Source organism: Hippocampus guttulatus, chromosome 3 (assembly GCF_054856545.1).
Source record: "Hippocampus guttulatus isolate MCC_2025c chromosome 3, RoL_Hgut_1.0, whole genome shotgun sequence".
In the NCBI taxonomy this organism is placed as follows: Eukaryota; Metazoa; Chordata; class Actinopteri; order Syngnathiformes; family Syngnathidae; genus Hippocampus; species Hippocampus guttulatus.
In genome coordinates, this window is record NC_141263.1 from 10,810,001 (window position 1) to 10,835,744 (window position 25,744).

General features: G+C 42.1%; 1 protein-coding gene across 2 annotated transcripts in view; it reads left to right on the plus strand.

The window, feature by feature from the left end:
- Positions 1 to 24,821, plus strand: part of fn1b (fibronectin 1b) — a 41,779-nt gene extending 16,958 nt beyond the window's left edge. The window contains exons 18-46 of one of the 2 annotated variants that reach the window (XM_086106685.1): positions 500 to 694; positions 1,388 to 1,666; positions 1,785 to 2,048; positions 2,395 to 2,489; positions 2,922 to 3,090; positions 4,047 to 4,133; positions 4,284 to 4,475; positions 6,220 to 6,498; positions 8,259 to 8,450; positions 8,570 to 8,659; positions 8,940 to 9,206; positions 10,120 to 10,236; positions 10,534 to 10,695; positions 10,840 to 10,995; positions 12,107 to 12,223; positions 12,537 to 12,806; positions 12,908 to 13,095; positions 14,034 to 14,121; positions 14,261 to 14,440; positions 14,527 to 14,616; positions 15,094 to 15,282; positions 15,752 to 15,841; positions 16,195 to 16,622; positions 17,840 to 17,978; positions 18,667 to 18,828; positions 19,046 to 19,171; positions 19,932 to 20,038; positions 20,128 to 20,217; positions 24,274 to 24,821. In XM_086106685.1, coding sequence (XP_085962811.1) covers positions 500 to 694; positions 1,388 to 1,666; positions 1,785 to 2,048; positions 2,395 to 2,489; positions 2,922 to 3,090; positions 4,047 to 4,133; positions 4,284 to 4,475; positions 6,220 to 6,498; positions 8,259 to 8,450; positions 8,570 to 8,659; positions 8,940 to 9,206; positions 10,120 to 10,236; positions 10,534 to 10,695; positions 10,840 to 10,995; positions 12,107 to 12,223; positions 12,537 to 12,806; positions 12,908 to 13,095; positions 14,034 to 14,121; positions 14,261 to 14,440; positions 14,527 to 14,616; positions 15,094 to 15,282; positions 15,752 to 15,841; positions 16,195 to 16,622; positions 17,840 to 17,978; positions 18,667 to 18,828; positions 19,046 to 19,171; positions 19,932 to 20,038; positions 20,128 to 20,217; positions 24,274 to 24,351 — 4,886 coding nt within the window. In that variant the 3' untranslated portion in view covers positions 24,352 to 24,821. The remainder of the gene's footprint in view (positions 1 to 499; positions 695 to 1,387; positions 1,667 to 1,784; positions 2,049 to 2,394; positions 2,490 to 2,921; positions 3,091 to 4,046; positions 4,134 to 4,283; positions 4,476 to 6,219; positions 6,499 to 8,258; positions 8,451 to 8,569; positions 8,660 to 8,939; positions 9,207 to 10,119; positions 10,237 to 10,533; positions 10,696 to 10,839; positions 10,996 to 12,106; positions 12,224 to 12,536; positions 12,807 to 12,907; positions 13,096 to 14,033; positions 14,122 to 14,260; positions 14,441 to 14,526; positions 14,617 to 15,093; positions 15,283 to 15,751; positions 15,842 to 16,194; positions 16,623 to 17,839; positions 17,979 to 18,666; positions 18,829 to 19,045; positions 19,172 to 19,931; positions 20,039 to 20,127; positions 20,218 to 24,273) is intronic. The other variant, XM_086106684.1, reaches the window with a different exon arrangement.
- The last annotated feature ends 923 nt before the right edge of the window (positions 24,822 to 25,744 follow it).

The following is a 25,744-nucleotide window of genomic DNA, read 5'->3' on the forward strand; positions in this document are numbered from 1 at the left end:
ATGTCTAATAAATTTCCAGAAAGTTGGGGGAAATGTTCCGCAGGAATTATGGGAATGTTTGGGAAATCAACATGAAATCAAGGGTCATGTAATGGCAAGGTATCTCACTGAAGCTAAAATGTACCGGTAATGTTTTTCTTCTGCTTCATTTGAGCAGCGCCGCATTTGAAGCAAATTTTGACTCTCAAAGCAAAGCAAAACAAATCGTGAAGCGAAGGCTCATAAACTGAACAACTCGTATGTTGGGGCATTCGTAAGTCAAGGCATCGCTGTAGTTGCATTACATTTGGTTGTTTTACTCTGGATTATGATCAAATAAATGTTCCCTAACGACAGTGAATTTCCGTATTAAAAGCCAACCTTCAATTTTGTAATTTCATGTTTATTCCCATGATTTTCTGTTCCTCCCATATGGAATGTTGCAACCCCGGTGTTCAGCATATCTGAGGTTGTACAGTACACGTATGCTTGTTGACTGTCTGCATCCGTGTGCAATCAGGTTACCGTGTGGTGTACACGCCTTCCGTGGAGGGCAGCAGCACCGAGCTCAACCTGCCAGACACGGAGACATCAGTGACCCTGGTTGACCTTCACCCCGGTGTGCTGTACAACATCAGCATCTTTGCTGTAGAGGAGAACCAGGAAAGTCAGCCTGTTTTTCTCCAGGTCCAGACGGCTGGATCTTCTCAACCAGGTATGTTTGACCAAAGAAAATGTAAGCTGTAAACGGGGGTGGGGGGGATTCTACAATTTGAATACATTGTGGCCCCTGAATGACCTCTGTGTGACCCATGCACAGAATAGGAGAAAAAAATGTGAACATACGCAACTCTCACCAAGAAACACTCTCTGTCAGTCCTTATCGCATCTGCAGCTGGATTATTGACTTGTCAAGATAAAAACAGTTTATTAGGCTTTAAAAAGTAAAGCCAGATGCTGGAAACAGTTCTGTCGAAGCACATTTCTCTTCTGACGTCTGTTTAATCTGGAACATGAATTGTCACGTTACCTCACACAAACACTTCACTTTGTTGGAACTGAAAGTTCTCCAGCAGTCTCTTACTTTTTCTCCCTGAGGTGGATATATAAACAATGCAATGTCACAAAATTTTGCATTTTACTAGTAATGCGGAAAACACAACTAACCAATCAAACACCACAGGTTTTCCTGGAATTGTCCAACTAGTAGAGTACACCAAAGTACTCCTACTGGTGAGGACAAGGAGTATACTAGTACATGGACCTTAAACTGGCCATCAAGGAACATTTTCATTCATAATGCTCAAATGGTTTACAAATAATTAAAAGGCATCTGTAGACACCCGGTGAGCGAACGTTTCATTTTGTCAATTCATTTACTGTATATTCTTTGATTTTTGTGCCACAGAGGAAGTGGCCGCCCCCACCGACCTGCAGTTTTATGAGGTCACAGATGTGAAGATCACCATCACGTGGAATGGGCCACCCAGCGAGGTGACGGGTTACAGGGTCACCTTTTCCCCCGTCGGGCCTGATGGCACCGAGATCAGACCTCTCCAGTTGCCGGTGTCGCCCAACGCCTACGCTGACATCACTCACCTGCAGCCGGGCACTCTATACCGCTTCTATGTCTACGCCATCAACGGGGGTGTGGAAAGCGAGCCACTAATGGGGGAGATGTATACCAGTACGTGAGGTTCTGAGGAGGGTTGAAAAATTTCAGATTTTTTATTTTTTTTTCTAAATTTGGAAAGTGAATTTGTGGGAATAAACGCTAATACGTCTTACTTTCTGTTCCCCACCAGAACCGGATGCTCCCACCAACGTGCAGTTCACTGACATTGGCCCAGACAGCGCTCTGGTCACTTGGGAAGCTCCCCGTGCCATTGTGTCTGGCTATCGTCTCTTCGTGAGCATCGAGGGCTCCAGTCCTATTGAGAAGAGAATCCCCGGCGGTGTCACCCAATATGCTCTGAGGAATTTGCGTCCCGAAACGGATTATACTGCTACTCTGCACTCTGAGCTGAATAGTGTGCTGAGTGAGCCCATAACCACGCATTTCACCACAGGTGGGTGTAAGAGATAAAACCGGATGATATTTACACTTGTGTGATGCTTAAGACCGGAGCTCACCAAGACAAGACCCAGACTTTTTGGAATCGAGACCGAGACAGCATCAAGACCATCAAAATGTGGTTTGAAGACTAAGACTGGTCTCGATTGTTTCAAAAGTAGCAATCCATTTCCCATAGCGCTTATCCTCTTTGGCGTTACGGTGCATCTTAGGGCTGGTCACTGTCAGAAGTCAGCTATGTGAACAATTGCACAAGCTGTCTTGCGTGGGGGAAAAAACCCCCCTCATCCGCTTCGAGTGGAATAAACTGCTGGTTTGTAATTGTGATATCATGTTTCCAGCTCCCCAGATGGGAAATGCACCTGCTTTCAACACGGAGGTCACTGATTCCTCCATCATCATCACCTGGATACCTGTCCGCAGGTTTAGCTACAAGGTAGTAGCCACAACAAGCTCGCTACATAATAGTAAAAGACTTTATGAATTGCCGTGTGTTATGTTAGCATGTTACCTGTACTCACATACCCATGAGCAATACCCATTTTGGTACTTCCACTGTGGTTTTGTAAAATCACAAGTATGCCTTTTGGTTTTGGTTTTATCCAATTTTGTTATTCAATTCCTTGTTAGAGAGCAGCACATTGTGCAAAAGGTTCTCAAGCGTTGAGCAGTGGAAATAAAAAAATAAAAAAAGAAAAGGTCAAATGAAGTTCACCCTGAATTTTCACCCAAAAAATCCCAATGTCACTAACTTTTCACGAGGAGCATAGATTTGATCTCAATGAGAGGCTCACCACTATGATGTCATGTCTTTGCGGTCTACAGTCATGTGTGCTCTTCTCATTTGGTGACCTGATCTTCTTTCCAGCTGTCTGTGCTCCCCAGCCAGCAAGGAGAGTCTCCAAGACACAGAACCTCTGACACTGGACGCCTTTATGTAAGCGGTTTGATTCCTGGAACTCAGTACACATACAGCGTTCAGCCCATCTTCAATGGACGCCCCCGTGGAAACCCCATCACCCGCAACGTTGTCACTTGTGAGTAACTGTCAAACACTTGGGCCCTCATTTATGAACCGGTGACTACCCGGAAGCACTCAGGAATGCATCTGCAATACATGCCAAATAAAATTTTAAAAAGAGTAGATGCAAATATTTTGATTGGCACATGCAATGTTGTCGCAGTGGCCTATTTTGCGTCTGTCAACAGCCAGTATGAATGGCAGGTGTGAACAAATTTTACAGAAATCTGTGCGACTATCCTAAATGTGATAGTTTGAAAGCAAAAGAAAAGAGTACTTCCAAAGAATATTTATACTAACGGGAGTGGAAAAGATCCCTTCCACTGGAGAACGGATCTGTTCTTCTCCTGGGAAAAAAAAATGTATCGAGACAGTCAGTGATGCAATTTTTGAGCTTCTGAATGATCAGCGGCCTGAATTGAAGCCAGTCACAAGAAGGAGTCATGCCATATCACCTATGACAAAACTCTGCATCAATTCTGTATCTCCTTGCGTCTAGGATCATTCATTATAATGTGGCAATTAGTGCTTTCCTCTTCCAGGTCAGTTTTATGGGGTGTGCTGTTCCAGGTTATAAATGCAATATGATGCAGGATAGGCAAATACAGTGAATTACCACACCACTGGGACGAGTTAAATCAAACAAAACAATTTATGCTTTTGCTGGCTGCCTCAAAAATGTTTGCACTTTTCTTTCACTTGCTCCCTACGCAGAAAAAACTTTATGGGGAAATACCCAAGGTTAGTTTCCCCTCTTCCACGGCACTTTTTTTTCATGATTTCTTTGACATCTCTCGCCACTTGTGCTGCCGTCTTAGTCGATCACGCCCACCATCCACGCTATTAACATGAACACGCAATTTAGCACCCGCGTTTTGGGTTCTCAGTGTACCAGGCCCTTATCAGGGACGACTGAATGATTGTTTTGCACAGACTCAATGTCCCAATACTCGTTCTGTGGCCTTTTTGCAGCCTTGTCCCCTCCCACTGACCTGAGAGTCCAGTCCAACTCTGACACAGGAGATCTCACCGTCCACTGGACAGCCTCCAAAACACCAGGTAAATATTGACCCTGTTGCTCAGAGCCCACCAAGTCTAGACTTTGAAATCTGAAAGCACCTTTCCTGGTTTTAAAAGTCAAAAAGACTTCTCACAGTGACTCACGAATGAGCAAAATCTGACGTATTTTTCCACCCCCTCACTCGACAGACATCACCGGCTACAGAGTGTCCAGCACGCCGACCAGTGGACAGAAAGGAAACAGCATCGAGGAGTTTGTGAGGGCTGATCAAACCTCGTGCATGCTGGAGAACCTGAATCTCGGGATGGAGTACAACATAAGCGTCTTCGCAGTCAAGGACCATTTGGAAAGTGTGCCAGTGTCCACTGTTATCACACCAGGTAAGTGCTACAGGGAAAGGCCTTGACGCATGCTGAATGAAGACTACACTCTTGAGTAGAGAGTACAAAGTGTGTTTCAATGTTAGCGATGAGAGAAATAACTGGACGAGATCAGGGAATACACAGATTTTCTTTGTTTCCCCAAGTCCATACATTTTTGTGCGCAGAACGAAGGCCAGAGTTTCATACTGGAGCAATCTGCTGAGCAAAAATCAAGTGAGACCGTTTAGGGCTACCCACCCATGGCTCCATCTCTGGCCTTAAGACGAATAAGTTTAATTCTTTGCTTCGCGAGATGGAGAACTCAATGTGTGCAAGCAACATTCTGAGAACAGGAATTCAGGTGGCCAATCAAAACACATCCTCCGTTCACGCACTTTCCAGACGGTGATGAAGCTAACAACTTTCAGATAAAGCTCGAATATGTCACGTCAAGGCATTGTGCGGTAGATTCAAATGAATAGATTCAAATGGATCTGTTCTCACAGACAAAAGAAATGCTGAATTGGTGACTGGTAACAGCTGAACAAGTGCGCTTGACCTGTGTTTATGTCAGGTTAGGGAATTTATGAGTGACAGAAGCGTGTGGTTTTTAGGCTAGACAAATCGTGCTTGGCGCCGACGACATCAAAACAATTCTCTTAAATCTATGAATCTGTTTGTTGCTGTTGTCGTGAATGCTCCCTGTTTTATGTTCCTTTGCGTTGCTGCTGTTTTCTCGCCATTGTAAGTCCCCCAAAAGTTCAATCAATGAAAGGTGTCAACCATGCTTGCGTTTACCTCCCTCTATTTACGTCGCCCGTGAGGGTTTGTGGCGAGGAGGAGGTGTAGGCATAATTAGAAGCGACGGAAAGAAGGGATACGTTTCCTTTTTGTAAACATTTTGCTAATAACAGAAACATACATACATTATCGTGACATATGGCACTTTCAGCAACACAGTTTTGAAGTTGACTGACTTGGAGCCAGCCACAACGAGTCATCACATATTTTGACAGTGTGAGTGGGAAGTACAGATAACAGTTTTGAAATGTAAAATAAAAATAAGAAATTGTCGGAAAAATAAAGAAATAGTCTAGCATAGTGTAGATTTCTGGAAAAAGTGCTTCAGTACTGCAGTAAAGCGTTTTTACAATATGGAATTGTTTTCTGAAACGATGAAATTGTGACATATTTTATTCAGTGTCATTCAGAGGACGGTTTAGACTTTCTTGTTGGAAGCCGATTGTTTGTTTTAGTGCAATTTATGCAACCTAGACAGGATCATAGACATAAACCCACGTGATACATTGTGGTTGTTTATGATCACATGTTCTTCCAATGCAACGTACACCTCTCAACACTATAATAATTTAGCAAAAACAACCATTTTTAATTCCCGAAAATCTACGCTGTCTGCTGCCAAAGAATCACCGCAAGACAATTTTCTTGTTTATTATTGTTTGTGACATGACGCTATTGTTTATTTGGAGTTTAACAATTGTTGATGTGTGGTTTAATCCAGCCTTCTCCATCATAACCTGCTGGGGTCTTTGGCTAACATTTGCATGAAGGTCTTGTGTGTCATAATCAAATGAGCGGAGCATGCCCTCAGATGTCGATTTTCCGTCAGATTTGAACGTTGAATGAATCCATCCTGGCACTGAATGTTTAATTAATTGAATTCATAATCCATGTATGGTAATCATTGTCTTTGTGTCTTTCTAATGTTGCTTGCGCTTTGCACCTGGCCTAACCCTTGCAGACATACGTCCACCGAGACATATTCACTTTGTCGACATAACTGACACCACCATTGGCCTGCGCTGGATCCCTCTGAACTATTCGGCCCTAACGGGTTACCGGATAACGGTAACGACGGCGGGCGAGAACTTGCCCATTTTTCAAGATATGGTGGACTCATCGGCTGGTTATTACACGCTTCGTGGTTTGGAGCCTGGCGTGGACTATGACATCAGTATCGTCACGGTTACGGAAGAGGGGGAAAGCGAGCCAACCACACACACAAAGCAAACTCAAGCGGGTGATTTTCACATTTCACTATATGTGTGAGAAGAACGGGAGTTTTAATCACACAATTGATGAAAACGTTGCAATTTGAAAATAATATCTTATTTTGCGAGTTATTCCAGAAATGCAGGACAATTTTGGCATCAATATTTCCGGATGAGTAAATAAGTTCCGTAATCCGGACTTGACCATGAAAAGACGCAATGCAAGATATATTATTTGTCGCCTCATATATTTTGCTGTGTTTGGTGCAACCCTGTTAGAGGTACGAAGCACCTAAAATATTGCAAAATAACAATTGAAAAAAACAGGTAAATTTCATTTGAATACGGGTTTTAGTTTCACATTACAATTACATTAACATAGTTGTAAATCGGCTCGAATGTTAGTTGTTGCTCAAGAGTACATGCCAGCCGTGTAAGCTTTGATGCTAGCTGGTCAAAAAGAAACTTGGCGATATCATTTTTTTTTTTTGAAAAATGTTATTTTAATGATAATATAGGTAACAGGGTCTCCATTATGCTAAAAAAAAAAAACCTTGAAAAAAGTATGAAAACTAGAGGCGAGGAATGACCATGAACATTTCTGCTAAGTCATGTCACTCACTCTTGGTGGCTAAAAAAGTTTTAATAAGAGTGTGTTTGTCGAGAGCATAATTACTCTAACGGTACTGAAAATATGTCTGTGATGAAACACAAAGTTTGAACAAAGAAGACATCAACAAACTCATTTAAAAAACAGATTTGTGCTAAAAATCAATTTTACTTGAGATGTCAATTGGTCATCAAGAGAAAAAGACGAGGGGGGGGGGTCATGTGAGGGGGTGATCAAGAGCTTTTTGGTCTTTTAAATGATATTTAGGAATCACTTTTATTACAGTCTTGGGACAGCTATAATTTACACAGCAAATGCATGTTTCTATATTGTGTGCATGGATGAGCAGGGACAGACGATGTCCTCCAATTCTGAAATGATGCACATCCTGAACAGTGGTACCATAATTTATGAGTTTATTTCGTTTCATGACCGTCTTCATGACTCCAATCTCTCATATCTTGAATCAGCTTTCCCTATTAAAATGAATGGAAATGCTATTCATCCTTTCTAACCCACCTCAAAACACTCCCCAAAATACCATAACATATACAATAGTACTTTACAGTATTGTACTGTACAAAAACACACAGTAATAACATAATCAATTAAAATTATGTTTTTATGTAATTCAATGGGCATTGACATTTAAGCTAGCACATTTTCAAACAAAGTTATGTGGTTTAGTTGCACACAACTTGTAATTCTCTTTGTCTTATGTCTAGTTTTTTACAGTAAACGTCCTGTGGCAATAAACAGCTTGAAGCAAGCACACGTGGCTTCTTTTTTGAAGAACTGTTCGCTGTCTGCCAGACTGCACTTAGCACATTAAGGAATAGAACAGCCATCATCCACTTATTTTCAGCATTTTCTAGGGACCTCATGGTTATAAAAAAAGACATTTGGCAAAATACCTGCATGAGTGACAGTCAAGCGAATGCAAAACACAATTAATTGGTGAAAGGACTTCGGCACTTTGTTTGCCACTGCCATCCAGTGATGCAGTGCCTAGAGATCATGTGAAATTTTCGCTCACAACACAAACCATAGAGAGCCCCAAAAACTCTTAAATTGGGAAACTCATAAATTAAGGTACCACTATAAAAGCATTCTACGAAATGTTATTGCAGAAGTATTTTTCTACATGAGATCAAACCTGCTCTTCCCTTGTATCATCAGTGATTCCAGCTCCCACCAACTTGCAATTCGGAGGGGTGGGTCCTGACCACATCAGGGTCACGTGGACAGTCCCGCACGTTGCCACCCCGAGTGACATTTCTCGCTTCGTCATCCGCTTCAGCCCTGTGACAGAAGACCATGACTTGAAGGAGGTCAATGTGGGCGGAGCCTCTAACACTTTCTTGCTGCAGAGTAAGACAGAGCTCAACAACAAGCCTATGACAACTATAGAGACGTTGTTTTAAGTTGCATGGTTTAGTTCTTTCAAGCTACTGTATTCTAACTCAATATATCCCTTCCCATTTGTGCAGACTTGCTTCCTGACACAGAATATCGCATTAGTGTGGTGTACATTTATGGAGAGCAAGAGAGCTATCCGGCCACAGGAACACAGAGGACAAGTGAGTGGGATACAATGTCTTGTCATTGAGGTGGGACGTAACAATATAGAGAGCCGGACATTAATTGAATATCCTTGACATGCAGCCGAAGGTCCAGGTATTAGTGTCAACAATGATTAAGAGACTTCATGAAAGCAAGAAAAAAAATGACATGTATGAATGTAATTTTTACAGCCTGCCAGCAATAACAATGCACACGTTGTGCCTTTTAATGTATCATGTTGACATTAGAGATAGACTGTATTTAATGAGTTTTTTAAATGGAATTATCTCCTTCTAGCTCTGGATTCCCCAACTGCTTTGGACTTTTCTGACATTCAAACCAATTCGTTCACCATTCACTGGCGGGCTCCATCTTCAAGTATCACGGGTTATCGGGTCCGCCATCAGAGGACGAACGGTGGGCGCACCAAGGACGAGAGACTTCCTCCGAGCAAGACTCATTTCACTTTGACTGGACTGACTCCAGAGACTGAGTATCTCATTGCTGTGTACGCTGTCAAGGGCAATCAGGAGAGTCAACCTGTGACTGGCACACAGGCCACGAGTGAGTATCTTGACCATTCTGAGGGGCCTGATTTACTTTGTAAAAAGTAAAAAGCGGAGATTGCATGTCTACTCTAACAGATTGTGGATGTTTTTGGTGCCACTGATTTAGATAATTCAGAAGCTCCAAAATTATATTGCTGAACTGACTATATGTCTCAGTTAGCATTTCAATACAGTGATCGCGGATTTTTTCAAACATTCCTAATTTTTTATTTTTCATATACATGTAGTACAGTACTGTATATGTTGCTCTATGTGACTCACTGTTGTTTTGCTGACTTTCGCAGCTTCTGTTTGCGGACTTGTTGCGGACGTTAAAAAAAAAAAAAGATATGTTTACTGTATTTTGTTATTCATAAACTAACCTAACTGATACATGTTTAAATCTATTAGTATACAGCATTAGGTCATGTTAATTATTTCAAAATTTACTTCTACATGCATGTATACCATTAAATTTGGCCTTATAAATATTATGTACATGTACCTATATGGAGGGGGGGGGCTCGGTACTTCGCGGATTTTCGTTTATGGCGGGTGGTTTTGGCCCCCATTAACCGTGATAAACGAGGGATTACTGTAATGTTTAGTCAAGTGGAAAAGATCTGTTTCTCCCTGTGGCTTCTCATTTGGCTTCTGCCTCCTCTTCTTCACACTGACCGCAGTCATGGTTATTCACAGCAGTGCCATTTTATACCAGATTTTCAGACACTCTATTTAAAAAAGCGGCAATTGGTTTCAGATGTGATCAATCACATAGCTTGGTTAGTATCGGCATTATTGAGTAGATCAGCTTTCACATCTGTTTGGGGGGTACCATCAAGTTTGTGCCTGTTTTACATGTGCAGGCCTTTAGTAAATCAGGCAGTGAGAATAACTGAAAACAAAATGAATCTTCTCCTCTTTTCCAGTCTCTGATGCTCCCACTGACCTGGAAGTTGTGTCGTCCTCGCCCACAAGCATCACCATTCGCTGGGATGCTCCCTCTGTTGCCGTCAATCAATACCGCATCACTTATAGAGGCACAGGTCTGCTTTCTTGTACAATATTTTTACTACAATCATTTTTCTCCAGTAAATATTACTGCAATTTTTGTTTTCAATTTAATCAGCCTCCGGAACATTTTCTGGTAAATTTCCATGGGTAGTTCAACTGGGGAATTTTGGGAATATTTGAAATTGAAGTTTCCATTAAAGTTATGGGGATCTATATCTAAATTCCCTATTAAGAACCAACAATTCATTTTTGTAAATTCCTGACTAATTGCCATGAAAAGTTGGCAACTTTTACATTTTGCATCCATAATCAAATCTGTCAATTTCCAGATGGCGGTGCACCTCAAGAGTTCACCATCCCAGGCACTCAGACCACAGCCACTATCACCAATCTGCAGCCGGGTAGCGACTACACCATCACGGTTTATGCGGTTACCGTAAGAGGGGATAACCCTGCCTCCAACACCCCGGTCTACATCACACACAAGACAGGTAAAGAAATTAAAAGAATACACACACACACACACACACACACACATATATATATATGTGTGTGTGTGTGTATGTATGTGTATATATATATGTATACACACATGTATATTTTTATGAATGTTTGAAATTATGTTTGTTGTTTAGATATTGAGCCGCCTGCTAACATGGATGTGACTGATGTGAGCGACAACGCAATCACTGTCCGCTGGTCCCCTGCTCGGGGGCCCATCATAGGTTATCGAGTCACAGGTGCACCCAAAAATGGCGTCGGACCATCCTACTCTCGGGATGTGTCTCCTGGTAAGGGCCCTTTATATTTCATAATTTTTTGGAGGAAAGTCTTGGCACACACCAATCAATCAATGATTGGCCAAATTCCCACAAAATCTTACTTTCATATCTAAAATCAGTGGTTCTTTCTATGCTGACTACCACCTCAAGGAACACGATGATTAACTCATTCACTCCTAAAGATGTATTTAGATGTCTTTTGAAAAATTTCAGACCCTTTCAGACCCTTTTCAAGTACAGTCAATACAAAATGAGGAGCTGGGATTAAATGTGTGACGTCTGAAAAGACATCAAAATACGTCTTTGGGAGTGAATGAGTTGCCATTAATCTATCCTAGCGTAGTTGGTGTTAATCAAAAACCAGTCAGGGTTTTTATTCCTAAAAATTCCCCCATTAACACTGTGCTTAAATATAGGAAAATTGACCCCCCAAAAATTCAATTAAAATGTATAGCATATAAAATTTAAATTAAAAAAGTATCTAGTTAAGTATTTGAAAACAACATTTAAAATCTTAAATGCAAGTGTATTGAACTCAAAAGTTAAATACAGTACAACTGAACTACTCTTCGGTCGTGTTTCTTTTGTTTCTCACGAGAGAGAGTCTGACTCTCTTTTTACTTTATTTATTTCTTCTTCCCATTTTGTTTTGCGTGGTTTTGTACCCCAAACCTACGGGGGGGAGAGGGGCAGCTTCATTTCTGCTCATCTCCTTTATTTGCTTTAATCTTTTTACGTATCCTGTGAACGGAGATCCCGATGGCACACGCGACTCCATTGTTTACAGTAAGGACCAGCTGTTAGCATGGCGGGCTAACAGCGGGCTACTGGCCGGTGACAGACCGGATATCCCTTGTAAATTTCCCCAGTGTGGGACTAATAAAGGATATCTTATCTTATCTTATCTCCACCACACTTTAAGAATCATCTCAAATCCATATTGGCAAAAATTGTGAACTAGACCATCTTTCAGGTCCAGCAAGTTTCCAATAGTTGCAAAAGTGTTGTGTCCTAATACTCGGGTTGATATTTTGTGTGTACAGTACTTTTACAGTATATACTCTAAGCACATTTTCAGTGTTGCATTTTCCAAACGTGCTATGCCCCTTCTGCTTTACAGCTGAAACTGAGATGACCCTCACAGGCCTGATGCCAACTGTTGAGTATGTTGTCAGCGTCTCTGCCCTGGGCACTGACGGCCAGCCCTCCTCTGCAGTGGTGCAGAATGCCATCACAGGTCTGCTTCATTCTTACTTAAGAAAACTGAAAGGAAAAGAAGATCGGCGATATAAGACAACTTTTTTTCCTGGCGACTCGAGCAAAATCATTTTGGTTTGTCAAAAAAAAAATGGACAAAGCTTCTGTCATGGATCTAACTAATTGTACACCAGTCCATAACTCATACGTTGGGTGGCTCATACTTCCTTGAGCAGACAGTCCAGTACTTTCAGCTTTTTCCGTTTGTGAGCTGAAGCACTGCTATTGCCTTAACAAAGCTCCTCAAAAAGCTTTTTCTTGACGTCACCCTCATTTTCACCCTATCCCCGCAGCCATGGATCGTCCAAAGGACCTGACCTTCTCTGACATCGACGCCAACTCCATGCGCATCGCTTGGGACAGTCCAGAGGGCACAGTGACATCGTACCGCGTTCTCTACTCCAGCCCCGAAGATGGGGAGAGGGAGCTGCGTCCGTCACCCAGCGGCGACCAGGACAACGTGGCCATAAAAGGCCTTCGGGCCGGGACAGAGTACACTGTCAAAGTCATTGCTCTCCATGGGCGCACACCCAGCACGCCATTGGTGGGAACGCAGGCCACAGGTGGACAACACTTAGCTGATATACTCTCGTGAATAATAATGCAGAGAGTCCAAATTCCTCATGTGTTTGCTTATTTGCTTGCATATGTCCGTCCCTCTCAGTCATCCCCGCTCCGACCAACCTGATCATCTCAGAGGTGGGGCCTACTTCTTTCGAGGTGTCATGGCAGGCACCCAACGCACGGCTGACAGGATACCGTGTGGTCGTCAATCCCGAGAACATCAACAGTCCCGCCAAGGAACTCAATGTTGCTCCTGACACAACACGTGTGGTCATACCCGGGCTCATGGTAAAAATGTGATTATATGAACGCTAGGCTTTGGGTGCCAATCAAAAGTGGCAAAGTACTCACATTCTAAACTGAAGTAGGAATACAGATGATTTGTGTCCAAAAATAGAAGCACCGATTCAACTCCTGTACTTCAATAATGTTTAAAAAGTATGAACTCTTTACCAAAGTATAAACATAAAAATATTTTGTTTTCTTGTCAATTATATACAATACCCGTTTCATAGTTTCTCCCTTTTATTAACTCGCGTAGTGAGGAAAAAGAAAATTCATGTCGCACGTTGTTGTTTAAGTATTAGCGAGAGTTGGCTTGACTTTTATCTTATCAAAACGTGTTCCCATAACGTTCCTGAAGTTATGAACTGAGTTTAAAAAAAATAATTGACCAATAACAACTAAAAAACAAAACATATACCTATTTGTATGTATGTGTTTTTCCAGATTATACCGAGATTTTTTTTAAATGCCAGAAGCTGGTGTTTTTTTAGGCTGGCACAAGACATGGCATATTCTCAAAGACTCATTCTTGTGGCCAAGAAAAGTAAAACAATTTGCAGATGGAAAATATCTTGCTTTTCTGCTACGTAATTGCTCCCTGGTTCACGTTCCTCCACGTTGCTGCTCTCCCTTTTTTTTCTGCCTTACAAAATGTCAGTCAATCAATCTATCCAGCTCTCAATGATGGTTCCTGTAAATTGGCCTCCCTCAATTTATGTCATGGCATCATCTGCTGAGGTCGGGAAAGTAACCAGCCAGTTTGAACAAAATAAGGCTTAGAAAGTACAAATGTCTGTTTTGAAATGAGTGAGGGACAATAAAAAGTCATCAGAACATATCTATTCAAGTCAAGTAAAAACACCATCAACTAAACCGTTTGTGCATCCTTCCTTCCCACCACTGTTACCAATAACTACATCATGTCTGAACTTGTACCACAGGTGGCAACCAAATACCAAATCCATGTCTATGCTCTGAAGAACTCTGTCACCAGCAGACCACTGGAGGGCGAGGCAACCACCCTGGAAGGTAATCCCACACCACAGTGTCTTCTATCCTGAGCAAAGTGGGTGTGACTGGCGTATAGTTGTGAAATTTACTGACAAACAAGGACCTGGACAAAAAGTGGCTGGTAACTAATCTAACAAGAACTATCTTTCCCACGCAGATGTAAGTCCGCCTCGCCGTGTGCGTATTATGGACGTGAAGGACGACTCGTTCACCCTGAACTGGCGCACTAAGGTGGAAACCATTACTGGTTTCCTCCTTGAAGCCACGCCCCAGGGTAGCTCACGCCCCACAATCACCAAGACCATCCCAGCAGATGTATACACTTACACAGTCACAGGTAGAACACACACACACACACACACACACACACAAAAGGATTTCAGAGGAAATTGTATTTGCTCACTATGTGCTGTGTTTTTGAAGGTCTCAAGCCGGGTACCACGTATTCCGTTCACCTGTACACTCTGAATGGCAATACAAGGAGCGCCCCAGTTACGCTTACTGTTCAAACAGGTATAGTGACTATGTGTCGGTGGGTGTGTGGGTCTGCGTGCTATATGCCCTTCCTACTCAAGTTAACTAGGAGTATGTGCACTCTAATTCTGGCTAGGGTCGAAAATTCTGGTCAAGATGGAACCGTTCAGCTATTTGCAGCAGATAACGGTAGACCCTACTGTGAAGAACGAATACGCATGAATAATTGATACTCACCCCAAAAAGTGTTTTTTTTATTACCGATACATGCCAGAGGATGGCGGTGAATGCCTACTAGGATACTTTCCCCCCAAAAATAATAATTTCATAAATAGACACATTTGTGAATGCTGAAACACAAATATGCAGGAGTTCACTGTGTTCACAATGAATAGGATTTTGATGCACAATGTCACGTTTAGCCGCTTCAGGCCAAAATTTGGGAACCCCCGTAAGATTAGAAATCGAACTGTCATCCCAATAGCCCGTGATTGACAATGAGATTTTTCTCTGCAGCTAAACCGGTGGTCCAAGCTCCCACCAACCTCCAGGTTACGTCTTTGACCCCCACCTACATCTCCTTCACGTGGCAACCTCCAGCCACGCCCATCACGGGCTACTACGTCACCTACGCTGAGCCCAGAGCGACGCCACAGGAGCTGAAGCCACGGCCCCACGCTGGACAAAACTATGCCACCATATCTGGTAGGTTTTCGTTAGAATTACGATAATCATAATATATTACCCCTCTGGGCTCAATGCTGGGCCTTCTTTTTGTCCACCTTCATTCCTTTCTTTGGAACAATTTTAGCTGTGTTCATTCAAATGTAAAAAAAATTCCAAGTAGGGTTTTTTTGTCTGATTTTGTTGGTGTGATTTACAATGTCAGCTCTTTAAATGTATCAATAGTCTGTTGTTTACTGTCTAATATTTTTTGATGTTTGGCAGTAGAGTACTAAGAATCGATTTTAAAAATAGGTTGTTTTTCAACCTGCACACGGTGCAAACAAACTGCAATTTCAAGTGATAGAAACTAAAATAGAGTGCATATTTTATACTAATGACCAGAATTGATGTCTGTTAAAAACCTTATGTCGTAAATGAAGGGGGGGGGGGGGGGGGGGACAACACAAACCTTAACACCGAATCCATCTTGCTGTGCTTCTATGAGCAGGCCTGAAACCGGACACTGAGTATATCATCAAGATTGTTGCCATCCAGAACACACAGAGAAGCACTCCGCTTGTGGGCAGAATCAGGACTCGTGAGTGTTTTTAACTTTTTTCATCTTTCAAATTGTCATTGTCATACTGTACTGGTAGGAGAGTTCTTGTCATTACGATGGCAGTTTTAGCTTCTAAATACGTTCCAACAGCTTTTTCAAGGCCTTTCAAAGATCATAAACAAAGTGATCACTCTATTCATCCGTCCATCCATCCATCCATCCACCCACTGCTGCCACTGAACTGTACTTACCAAATATACTGTTGTGGATTAAAGAAAAATGTTTACGACACGGCACGATTCAGCACAATTTGAACAATTAATTCTGTGGTACACATAGAATCACACTTTGAGAATCACTGTTCATAGTTAGAACCTTGTCTCCTTCACCAGAACCAGATTCCTTGCTCCCTGTGCCACAACCCCACCGCCCCGGAGATGTCACTGATAGGCTGGACTTGCCTGAAACAAACTTGGACAACAGAGTCCAGCTGGTGGGCAACAATGGCCAGGACGGCCTCGGTGGTCAGAGCCAGCATGTGGAGTACACCGAGTTCAACAACAACAACCGGGCCACCCCGCAGACCCCGTACGGGCATGTTCAAGAGCCCCTGGTCTTCGTGCCCCTTCCCGACGCCAATGGCCGGCGCAAGCCCTACGTGAAGCTCAATGTGCCCTATGGCACCATATTTGCAAATGAGACAGGTCTCCCGCAGGAGGCTCAAACGAGGACCCCCATTTCCTGGAAGCCGTACAGTCAGAGCAATGCGTACTTGGTCTCCTGCAATCCGGTAACACATTTGGATGAGAAAATGTTCCAGGTAAGAGCGCAAATGGAAAGCAGTTTGAGTATTCAAGCAATATTCTTGATACGCAGCTTGAGGTCCATGGACTAGTAGACTCTTTGGCAAGGCAAGGCAGCTGTTGTTATGTCACGCGTTTCAACAGAAAAATTAAGACATTTAAAACCAAAGTAGAGAAATTTGCCAAAATTACGTACCGCACAAGAACACGATTTAGGAAGAAATTGATGATAGGAATTCTTTTAGTTGTAGGTATGCAACCCAAAAAAACATAATTTTTCATACAGATTCAAAAGCATTTACACTTGGCGCTAACGTCAGTTCCATTGGCAGCTTATGCCATTTGCATGCAGCATAACAGCTAAATGTTGATGCACCGTGTTTGCTTTGAATACTGGGCTGCCCTCATTGACCCGAGACTGCATAGTGCAGAACCAGACTGAGTTTTCATTGTATTCCCCAAACATTTCTTGAATGTGCCCAAGACCTAATCCATTCAGTGATGTATAGACCAGTAGCAGTATTTTAAAATCTATTCTACAGCTGACTGGGAGCCAGTGTAAAACATTTTGGAGTATAATATGTTTTGATCTCTTTGTTATGGTGAGACATTTCATTTCAGTGCACACTACTGGAAGGACTAGGATGCACTCGGAGAACAAATGTGTCTTCTTATGAACCCTCTCAGGGACAGGGGTTACTACAGTGGACAGCTTATCGTGTTATCAAGTTACAGGGTGCATGAAAGGGTTAGCATTTTTTCGATTGCTGTATGACATTTTGGTACACTAGTTGGTCAGCTCTAGTATACTACAGTAGTAGGACAACTATGTTACTCTTGAGGCAAAATTGTGTACGAGTTGACATCTGTGCACTACGAGCAATACTAATGACCTACGGTCCGATGAGTACGCTAAAGTTGTCCTCCCAGTGAGGACAACTTAGGAGTGTACTACTAAACGGGTCTTAAGGTGCCTATCAAGGATACCAGTCGTTGAAGCATTTGTTCAATATGCATCTTAAAGGTGTACGAGTACGCCAACAGTGGCACTCGTAGTGGAAAATATGTTTCTGGGAAGACCCAATCATGTCACGAGTGCACTGAAATATCACACAACTTCAAATGGATTTCAATGATATCAAATAAATGCTCAAAACATTTTCCATAAGCATGTGCTGTCCTTGCAATTTTCCCATGCATTCGTGCCATTTCATTTTTCGATGCATCTGTCCAGGTGCGGCTGCCAGGCACGGCCACCACTGCCACACTGGTCGGCCTCACCCCTGGAGCCGACTACAACGTGCTGGTGGAGGCTCTGAAGGGAGCGCTCAAACACAAGGTCCTCGAGCAGGTTGTCACCGCTGCAAACACAAGTGAGCCCCCAACCACCTTGAGCATGCTCCTACAGAAAGCCATTTGAGCATTTCCTCCATCTCCCTGATGTACTGGTACACTCTTTGTTCTCATTAGTAGAACAACTTTGGCATACTAGTAGGACAACTACATGTTACCACTGAGAAAAAACTGTGGTACTAGTTGAGACCTGCCCTCGAGATCCGAATGACTCAACTTACGAGTTTTCTGAGATACACGCCCTGAAAGCAGCCATTAGCGATACGTCAGTAATGTCCGTTTAGCTTTTTTTGAACAATCAATGCAAAAGACCATCGACAGGCTAAAGAATAGCATCGTGTCGCTGTTATAACCATTTAAGCAACATACATTTGAACACAAATGGTGGAGCAACATGTTGATAGACAATATACTGTAACAACACTCGCATGCATAAATTATATATCCTCTAAATGACTAGTATTGCTGCGGCTTACTGAGACATTTTGACTATGTCCTTGTATATCCGTATGTCTGTATTATACTGCTCATAGGGGACCAAGGAGCAGCACGTTCCATCGAACTGAAGTAAAAACTATGGCAAAAACAATTTAATTCCTTATAATCTGTTTAATGATGCCATTACTGCAGGTTTCGTAAAGTACACCATGTCACACAATGGCCTTTATTTTACTGTGATCGTGACTTTCTCATCTTCCTTACTGCCAGTCCAAGAGGGAGCTCCTCCCACAGACGACAGCTGCTACGACACGCTCACAGCAACCTACCACGATGTCGGCACTCAGTGGGAACGCATGTCCGAGACCGGCTTCAAGCTGTGGTGCACATGTCTGGGTCTCGGAAGGGGCCACTTCAGATGTGACTCCTCCAGTATGTGACAACCTTCATATGACAAAAATGCGCTTCTCGCAAAAATTTAGGGAAAAAGAGAGTGTAGAGAAGGTCCTGTTTGGTTAACTACAGTGTAGTTTTAGTTCATCCTGAAATTTCACACGCAAGCTGACTATGCCTAACTTTGTCAGACTGTTTTGGAAGACAAGTACTGTAGTGTATTTTACTTGGCTCTTTTCTGATGTGGTCCATTAAGAATGGTGCCATGACAACGGGCAAAACTACCGCGTCGGGGACAAGTGGGACCGGCAGGCAGAGAACAATCACCTGATGAGCTGCACCTGTCTGGGCAACGGCAAAGGAGAGTTCAAGTGTGAACCACGTAAGCCTTTGACACCTTCATTTGTAGTTCTCCAAATGGGGTTGTCAAGTCATAAATTACAATGTGACCTGCATATTTGTGCTGCGGCCAAAACCTTATCTAATATTAAAGTATTGCTTTGGCACAATCTTGTGACATCTTGGTGCCGGGGAACTACGTTGAAGTGAGTTCAGGAGCTCAATTTAGACAAAAGTAGTGCTTCGGCACCATTTCGGTTCCAAGGAGCCATGATGAAGTGAGTTCAGCTTCATTTAGATAGAAATAGCGCTTTGCCACGAACTTCTGCATTTGCAAGCAATTACCATAGTTCTATTCAAAACATGAATCTCATATACACATTCATTAAATACACAAAAGTACAAACCATTGCCCCGTCTGATCGGAAAAAAATACTTTGCCACCTTCTGGTGGCATCTTGTTGTCAAGGAACTACGCTGAAGTGAGAGGAGGAGTTTCATTGAGACAGGCCATTGCCCACTTTCATAGAAAAGTAGTGCTTTCCCACCATATTGTGGCATCTATAGGCAATTACAAACCGTTTGGGGGACATCACTCACATGTGGCTTTTCACGATTCACAGCAAGGCTTGATATATATATATATATATATATATATATATATATATATATATATATATACACATATACAGTATACAGTAATCAGGCTTGATTACTGGATGTCATATCCTTTTTTTTTTTTTTAAGTTTGTTGGCACCAAGATGCCACTGCACTCCATGTGAACATGAATTTTGGTTTGCAGATGAATCCGTGTGCTACGATGAAGGAAAAACATTCCAAGTGGGCAACCAGTGGCAGAAAGAGTACCTGGGCGCCATCTGTACCTGCACATGCTATGGCGGACAGCGGGTACCATCCGGCGGCATTTTTTTAATCACGCGGGACGGCACACGCACGTTCAAGTCCAAGGCATGATTGTTTCTCTTTAATTTGAACAGGGCTGGCAATGCGAGAACTGCCGCAGACCGGCCTCCGACGCTGGCGTGCTGCAGCCTGTTCAATATGGAACAGATACGTTGCGCAGACAGGTAAGCAATACGTTTTAGCATTAATTCAATATGCTTCAGATCCAATTTAAGCTCCGTGAACTAGTACACTCTTTGTTCTCACTAGTAAGGTAATTCAGTGCACTAATACAACGATAGTGTTTTATTAGTTGCATTTTTCCCCCCATTACTACCTTCCACAACTGTAGACCGTTTCTGCACTTAGTAGGGCAACGTGGGCGTTCTAGTAGGACAACTACAGGTTGGTCCTGGTAGTCGAATGGTGACTGCGTTGGCGTTGCGCTGCAGAGGTGCAGGGTTCAAATCCAGCTCCGACCCTCCTGTGCCCTCTCACAAATGTGCGTGGCCATCCATTTTCTGATCCTCTTCTCCACACAATGATTCATGCTCACACTCACACCAAGGAACAATTCACAAAACACCTTACTATGAACGGTTGTTTTTTTTGGCTAAAAACTGCTTACTATAAATGGTCGGGGGTTTTTTGGCCAAAAACACCTTCCTATATACAGTATACATGGTTGTTTTTTTCGGCCAAAAATGCCTTTATACATGGTTGTTTTTTTCAGCCAAAAATGCCTGACTATATATGGTCGTTTTTTTCGGCCAGCAACGCCTTACTAGATATGGTCGTTTTTTTCGGCCCAAAACGCCTTACTATACATGGTCATTTTTTTTCTGCCCAAAACGCCTTACTATACATGGTTGTTTTTTTTCGGCCCAAATTGCCTTCCTAGACATGGTCGTTTTTTTTTCGGCCAAAAACGCTTTACTTTACATGGTCGTTTTTTTCGGCCCAAAACGCCTTACTATACATGGTCGATTTTTTTTCGGCCAAAAACGCCTGACTATACATGGTCGTTTTTTTTCGGCCCAAATTGCCTTCCTAGACATGGTCGTTTTTTTTCGGCCAAAAACGCCTTCCTATACATGGTCGTTTTTTTCGGCTAAAAACGCCTTCCTATACATGGTCGTTTTTTTCGGCTAAAAACGCCTTACTATACATGTTCGTTTTTTTCGTCCAAAAACGCCTTACTATACATGGTCCCTTTTTTCGTCCAAAAATGCCTTACTATATATACATGGTCGTCTTTTTTTCGGCTAAAAACTTCTTACTATACATGGTCGTTTTTTTCGGCTAAAAATTTCGTCCAAAAATACCTTACTATACTTGGTCGTTTTTTCGTCCAAAAAGGCCTTACTTTACATGGTCGTTTTTTTCGGCCCAAAACGCCTTACTATACATGGTCGATTTTTTTTCGGCCAAAAACGCCTGACTATACATGGTCGTTTTTTTTCGGCCCAAATTGCCTTCCTAGACATGGTCGTTTTTTTTCGGCCAAAAACGCCTTCCTATACATGGTCGTTTTTTTCGGCTAAAAACGCCTTCCTATACATGGTCGTTTTTTTCGGCTAAAAACGCCTTACTATACATGTTCGTTTTTTTCGTCCAAAAACGCCTTACTATACATGGTCCCTTTTTTCGTCCAAAAATGCCTTACTATATATACATGGTCGTCTTTTTTTCGGCTAAAAACTTCTTACTATACATGGTCGTTTTTTTCGGCTAAAAATTTCGTCCAAAAATACCTTACTATACTTGGTCGTTTTTTCGTCCAAAAAGGCCTCACTATACATGGTCGTTTTTTTTTAGCAAAAAACGCCTTACTATATACATGGTCGTTTTTTTCGGCTAAAAATTTCGTCCACAAATGCCTGACTATACATGGTTGTTTTTTTTCGGCTAAAAACGCCTTCCTATACATGGTCATTTTTTTCGGCCAAAAACGCCTTACTATACAGTACATGGTTGTTTTTTTCGGCTAAAAACGCCTTACTATAAAATGGTCATTTTTTTCGGTCAAAAACGCCTTACTATACATGGTCGGGTTTTTTTCGTCCAAAAAGGCCTTACTATACATGGTCATTTTTTTCGGCTAAAAACGCCTTACTATACATGGTAGTTTTTTTCCGCTAAAAACTGTGTCCAAAAAGGCCTTACTATACATGGTCTTTTTTTTCGGCTAAAAACGGCTTACTATACATGGTTGTTTTTTTCGGCTAAAAACGCCTTACTATACATGGTCGTTTTTTTCGACTAAAAATTTTGTCCAAAAATGCCTTACTATACATGGTCGTTTTTTTCCTTTAAAAACTTCGTCCAAAAACGCCTTACTATATACATGGTTGTTTTTTTTGGCTAAAAACGCCTTACTATACATGGTCGTTTTTTTCGGCTAAAAATTTCGTCCAAAAATGCCTGACTATACATGGTCGTTTTTTTTCGGCTAAAAACGCCTAACTATGCATGGTTGTTTTTTTCGTCCAAAAATGCCTTACTATATATACATGGTCATTTTTTTCGGCTAAAAACGCCTTACTATACATGGTCGTTTTTTTCGGCTAAAAAGGCCTTACTATACATGGTCGTTTTTTTCGTCCAAAAAGGCCTTACTATACATGGTCGTTTTTTGGGCCAAAAACGCCTTTCTGTACATGGTTGGGGTTTTTTTCGGCTAAAAACGCCTTACACTATACATGGTCGTTTTTTTTCGGCTAAAAATTTTGCCCAAAAACGCCTTACACTATACATGGTCGTTTTTTTTCGGCTAAAAACGCCTTCCTATACATGGTCGTTTTTTTCGGCCAAAAACGCCTTACTATACAGTACATGGTTGTTTTTTTCAGCTAAAAACGCCTTACTATATATACATGGTCGGTTTTTTCGGCTAAAAACACTTTACTATAAAATGGACATTTTTTTCGGTCAAAAACGCCTTACTATACATGGTCGTTTTTTTTCGTCCAAAAAGGCCTTACTATACATGGTCATTTTTTTCGGCCCAAAACGCCTTACTTTCTTTGGTCGTTTTTTTCAGCCCAAAACGCCTTGCTGTCCATGGTCGTTTTTTTTTTTTTTTTTTTGTCCCAAAACGCCTTGCTATACATGCTTGTTTTTTTGTTCCAAAACGGCTTACTATATATACATGGTCGTTTTTTTCGGCCCAAAACGCCTAACTATCCATGGTCGTTCTTTTTTGGCCCAAAACCCCTTGCTGTACATGTTTTTTTTTTGGGCTGTAAAAAACACCTTCCAATAAATGGTCTGTTTTTTGTTGTGAAAAATGCCTACCTATACTTCAAAAAATACTTTACAAATAAAACCCTTACTATCTATACGCTCTCATTCCAAAAAACTGTCTTATATAGGGTCAGTGTAAAGTCTTCATGACCTACCTGGTAGTCCAATGGTTGTTCGTGCGTCGACGTTGTCCTGTTGAGGTGCATGTCTCGAATCCAGCTCCGTTCTTCCTCTGTGCTCTCAAAAATGTGTGTGACAATGCATTTTCTGATCCTCTCCCGCACTATTCGGGCTCACACTCACACCTCTGGACAATGTAAAGTGTTCGTGGTAGTCCAATGGTTAGTGCGTAGATGTATCACTGTGGGGGTGTGAGGTTCGATTCCCACTCCAGCTTTCCTGTGTGTTCTCAAAAACATGCATGGCTATCCAATTTTATGATCCTCTTCCCCAAGCAACTATTCGCGCTCACACTCACACGAGGAACAATTTAGAGCACTTATTCCCTGCCTGGTAGTCGAATGGTTTTTGTGTCGGCGTTGCACTGCAGAGATGCAGGGTTGGTTTCCGGCTCTGGCCGTTTGGTGTGAGGTTGCACATTCTACTCGTGCCCGCGCAGATTTCCAAAAACATGTGTGGCCATCCATTTTCTTATCCTCTTTGCGCGCACACTGACACCTTGGGACAATGTAGACGATGTGAGTTACTACTGACTCAAACTAGTAAAAAAATTTCCACTATGATTTGATGTCTTTGCACACTGTGAGGCTAACCTGTGCACTCGTTCACATCTGCATTCTATTATATAACAACTAGTGACGTTACAGTTGTGTGCTACTCGTACTATCATTAACATTAAAAAAAAATTGCACGACTTAACTTTTATGTCATGAGTTGTGGTAGTAGCAATATTGCGTCCCGAATTATGTGGTCAGGGACTTCATGTCCTTGAGTTCTTTGTTACAATTTTGCTCAGCACTTCCATATCCTTCCAGAATATTCACTGCCCCATCGAGTGTCTCCGACCGGGCCTTCTCGCAGATGCGCTGGTGGTCCCGGATCCTCGCGAGTGAGGAGACGCCCGTCGGACGAACCGCTTTGCTCCCTCACTGTCCCATTACTGCACTGCCTGAACAGAGATGTCGTGTCGTCTGCCGTGGCACAAACGGCCCGATCGCTTTCTGACATGCTCATCCAAAGATGTTAAACTGCACTTCTGCCTGATCAACGTGATCCCTTCATTCATGACCATCTCTAACTTGGCTGTTTGGAGAAAAAAGCCATTCTAGTATTTTTGTAACTCTTGAAACACAATTAGTTTTCTTCAGCGGTATTCTGTTTCAAGGCATTCTGTTACTGCTGGCGAGAGGGGTCACACTGTCTCTTACTAATTTATCCCTTTAATTTCTGTGTGTGAATGCAAGTGGAATTGTATCTGTTCTATTTTTGTATCGTATTGTCCGTGCCAAAGTTGTTTCTACCTGACACAAAGAAAGTCTCATAATTATTGTAATAAAGTTAGAAAGATCCACAATCACAGCAACGTAATGGGTCCTCACTTCAATGTTTGAACACTGCATTTGGTGTTAAAAGCTCATCCTGCTTGTGTTTGGAGAGATAAATATCGATATATAGATATACATATATATGTAGATATATACCTATAGATATCTACAGATACATGCTCCATGGCACTGCGGTTCCTGTTTTTCCACCTTATGGGGCCCCAAGATCTCACAATCAATCGCGGTGGACTTTACCTTTCTCAATTCATGTTGCTTTGTCATGCATGGAGGAACTCCTCACTAAACCTCACAAATAAAGGTAGTGTATAATTGTATTATTAAAAATAATAAAGAAATACAAATTGTAATTTAATTCCACCCAAAAAAGGTTTGTAATTACTTAAAGAAGCCACAAGACAGCAGCAAAAAGATTTCTGAGACAAGACACCTTCCCACAAGTGAAACGTAATTGCCTGGTATGCCACAAGATGGCGCCGAAGTATCTTTTTCTTTTTCTTTTTTTAAATCTTAGCCGCGGTTGGGACCGAAGCACAAAAACACCAAATAACGGAGGACAGGTACATGGGTTTTTTTTTTTTGGGCCCAAAACGCCTTACTATACATGGTCGTTTTTTCCGTCCCAAAACACCTTACTATACATGGTCGTTTTTTTCCAGTCCAAAACGCATTACTTTCCATGGTAGTTTTTTTCAGCCCAAAACGCCTTGCTATACATGGCCGTTTTTTTCGGCCAAAAACGCCTTGCAATACATGGTAATTTTTTTGGGCCAAAAACGCCTTACTATACATAGTTGGTTTTTTGGCCCAAAACGCCTTAGTGTACATGGTCGTTTTTTTTGGGCTGTAAAAAAACGCCTTACCATATACTGTATACTGTACATGGTCGGTTTTTTTCGGCCCGAGTTGGGGGGTTTTCGGCAAAAAATGCCTTACTATGCAT